The sequence below is a fragment of the Myotis brandtii genome, unplaced genomic scaffold (assembly GCF_000412655.1).
Source record: "Myotis brandtii unplaced genomic scaffold, ASM41265v1 scaffold1750, whole genome shotgun sequence".
NCBI lineage: Eukaryota > Metazoa > Chordata > Mammalia > Chiroptera > Vespertilionidae > Myotis > Myotis brandtii.
Window position 1 is genome coordinate 326014 of NW_005356477.1, and position 1037 is coordinate 327050.

Genomic DNA, 1037 nt, shown 5'->3' on the forward strand with positions numbered 1-1037 from the left:
CTTTCTGCCTCTCGCAGCCTGCCAGCCGCGGCGTGCGGACTCGCTGCTCCAGCCTCCGGCCACGTCCCATCCTACCGCCTTGAGCAGCGGAGAAAAGATTAGAGATTTTCTTGCCCCATACACACTTTTGAAGCGGGCAAAATTTTAAAATTTGAACCATGAGGGAGATCGTGCACATCCAGGCGGGTCAGTGTGGCAACCAGATTGGTGCCAAGGTAAGGATTTTAAACCTCTTTTTACTCTATTTCTTTTTGAGAAGAAAAGAATCCAGATAAACTATGCAGAGTGGTTGTGGGCTGTTTGCCGTCTCCAGCCTTAGCCAACCTTTGCCAAAAGGAAATTTTATATGCATAATACACATTTGCAGTAGAATTTTCTTTTGGAAAAAGGGGATTTTTTTTTCCAGAATCATTTTGGGGAAGCTATCAAAAGCACCCTTGAGGTTTGAGGGACTGGAAGACCGAGGTTCTGTAAGGTTTTACTTAAAGGGAATCTCCTAACGGTCCGACGGTCGGGGAGGGAAGGAGATGCGGAAACTGGCCGAGACAAAGCGAGGCGAGGTTCCTCCATGTGCATCCCCCTTGGCGGGGTTTCGCAGGCCAAGCCCGAGGTGAAAGGGGCGAGGATGGGGGGACACCTGCAAACCCCGGTTCCCAAGCTGGGGACGCGTTACCTCCACGAAAGACCAGGGATCTCGGCGCGCCCCTGATTCCCGCGGGGCAGGCCCGTAGTTTTTCGTGGATGGAAGGCTAATATGAGCTGGATTCATTTTGCTTCCTTTATTTCCGCTTAGAGACCCTTTTAGGGCTTGAACAGATAAGGTGAAAAGGAGGGCTTCCTTTTCTTTAAAGGGTCCCCTCAGGACTAAATTGTGGGAGAAAGCAAGACAATCCTCCTTTAAAGCAAGAGGAGGGGAAGTTAGCCAAGGGATACAATTCCGAGGCCAAGGGGGTATTTCTTTCTTTCCTTTTGCGCGCGGCTACAGTGTAGCGGGGGAGAAAGTGCGGCCGCTATCGGCCGCTACATTGTAGCAAAAG

General features: G+C 50.8%; 2 protein-coding genes across 10 annotated transcripts in view; one reads left to right on the top strand and one right to left on the bottom strand.

Annotated features, from left to right (window-relative positions):
- The window catches only part of MDC1 (mediator of DNA-damage checkpoint 1), an 18573-nt gene that overhangs the window by 16471 nt on the left and 1065 nt on the right, over nt 1-1037 (bottom strand). The gene's annotated exons all lie outside the window — the stretch shown is intronic.
- Nucleotides 7-1037, top strand: part of TUBB (tubulin, beta class I) — an 8116-nt gene continuing 7085 nt past the window's right edge. Inside the window, exon 1 of one of the 2 annotated variants that reach the window (XM_005863264.2) lies at nt 7-215. In XM_005863264.2, coding sequence (XP_005863326.1) covers nt 159-215 — 57 coding nt within the window. In that variant the 5' untranslated portion in view covers nt 7-158. Of the gene's footprint in view, nt 216-452; nt 471-1037 lie in introns of those variants that run through there. The other variant, XM_014537263.1, reaches the window with a different exon arrangement.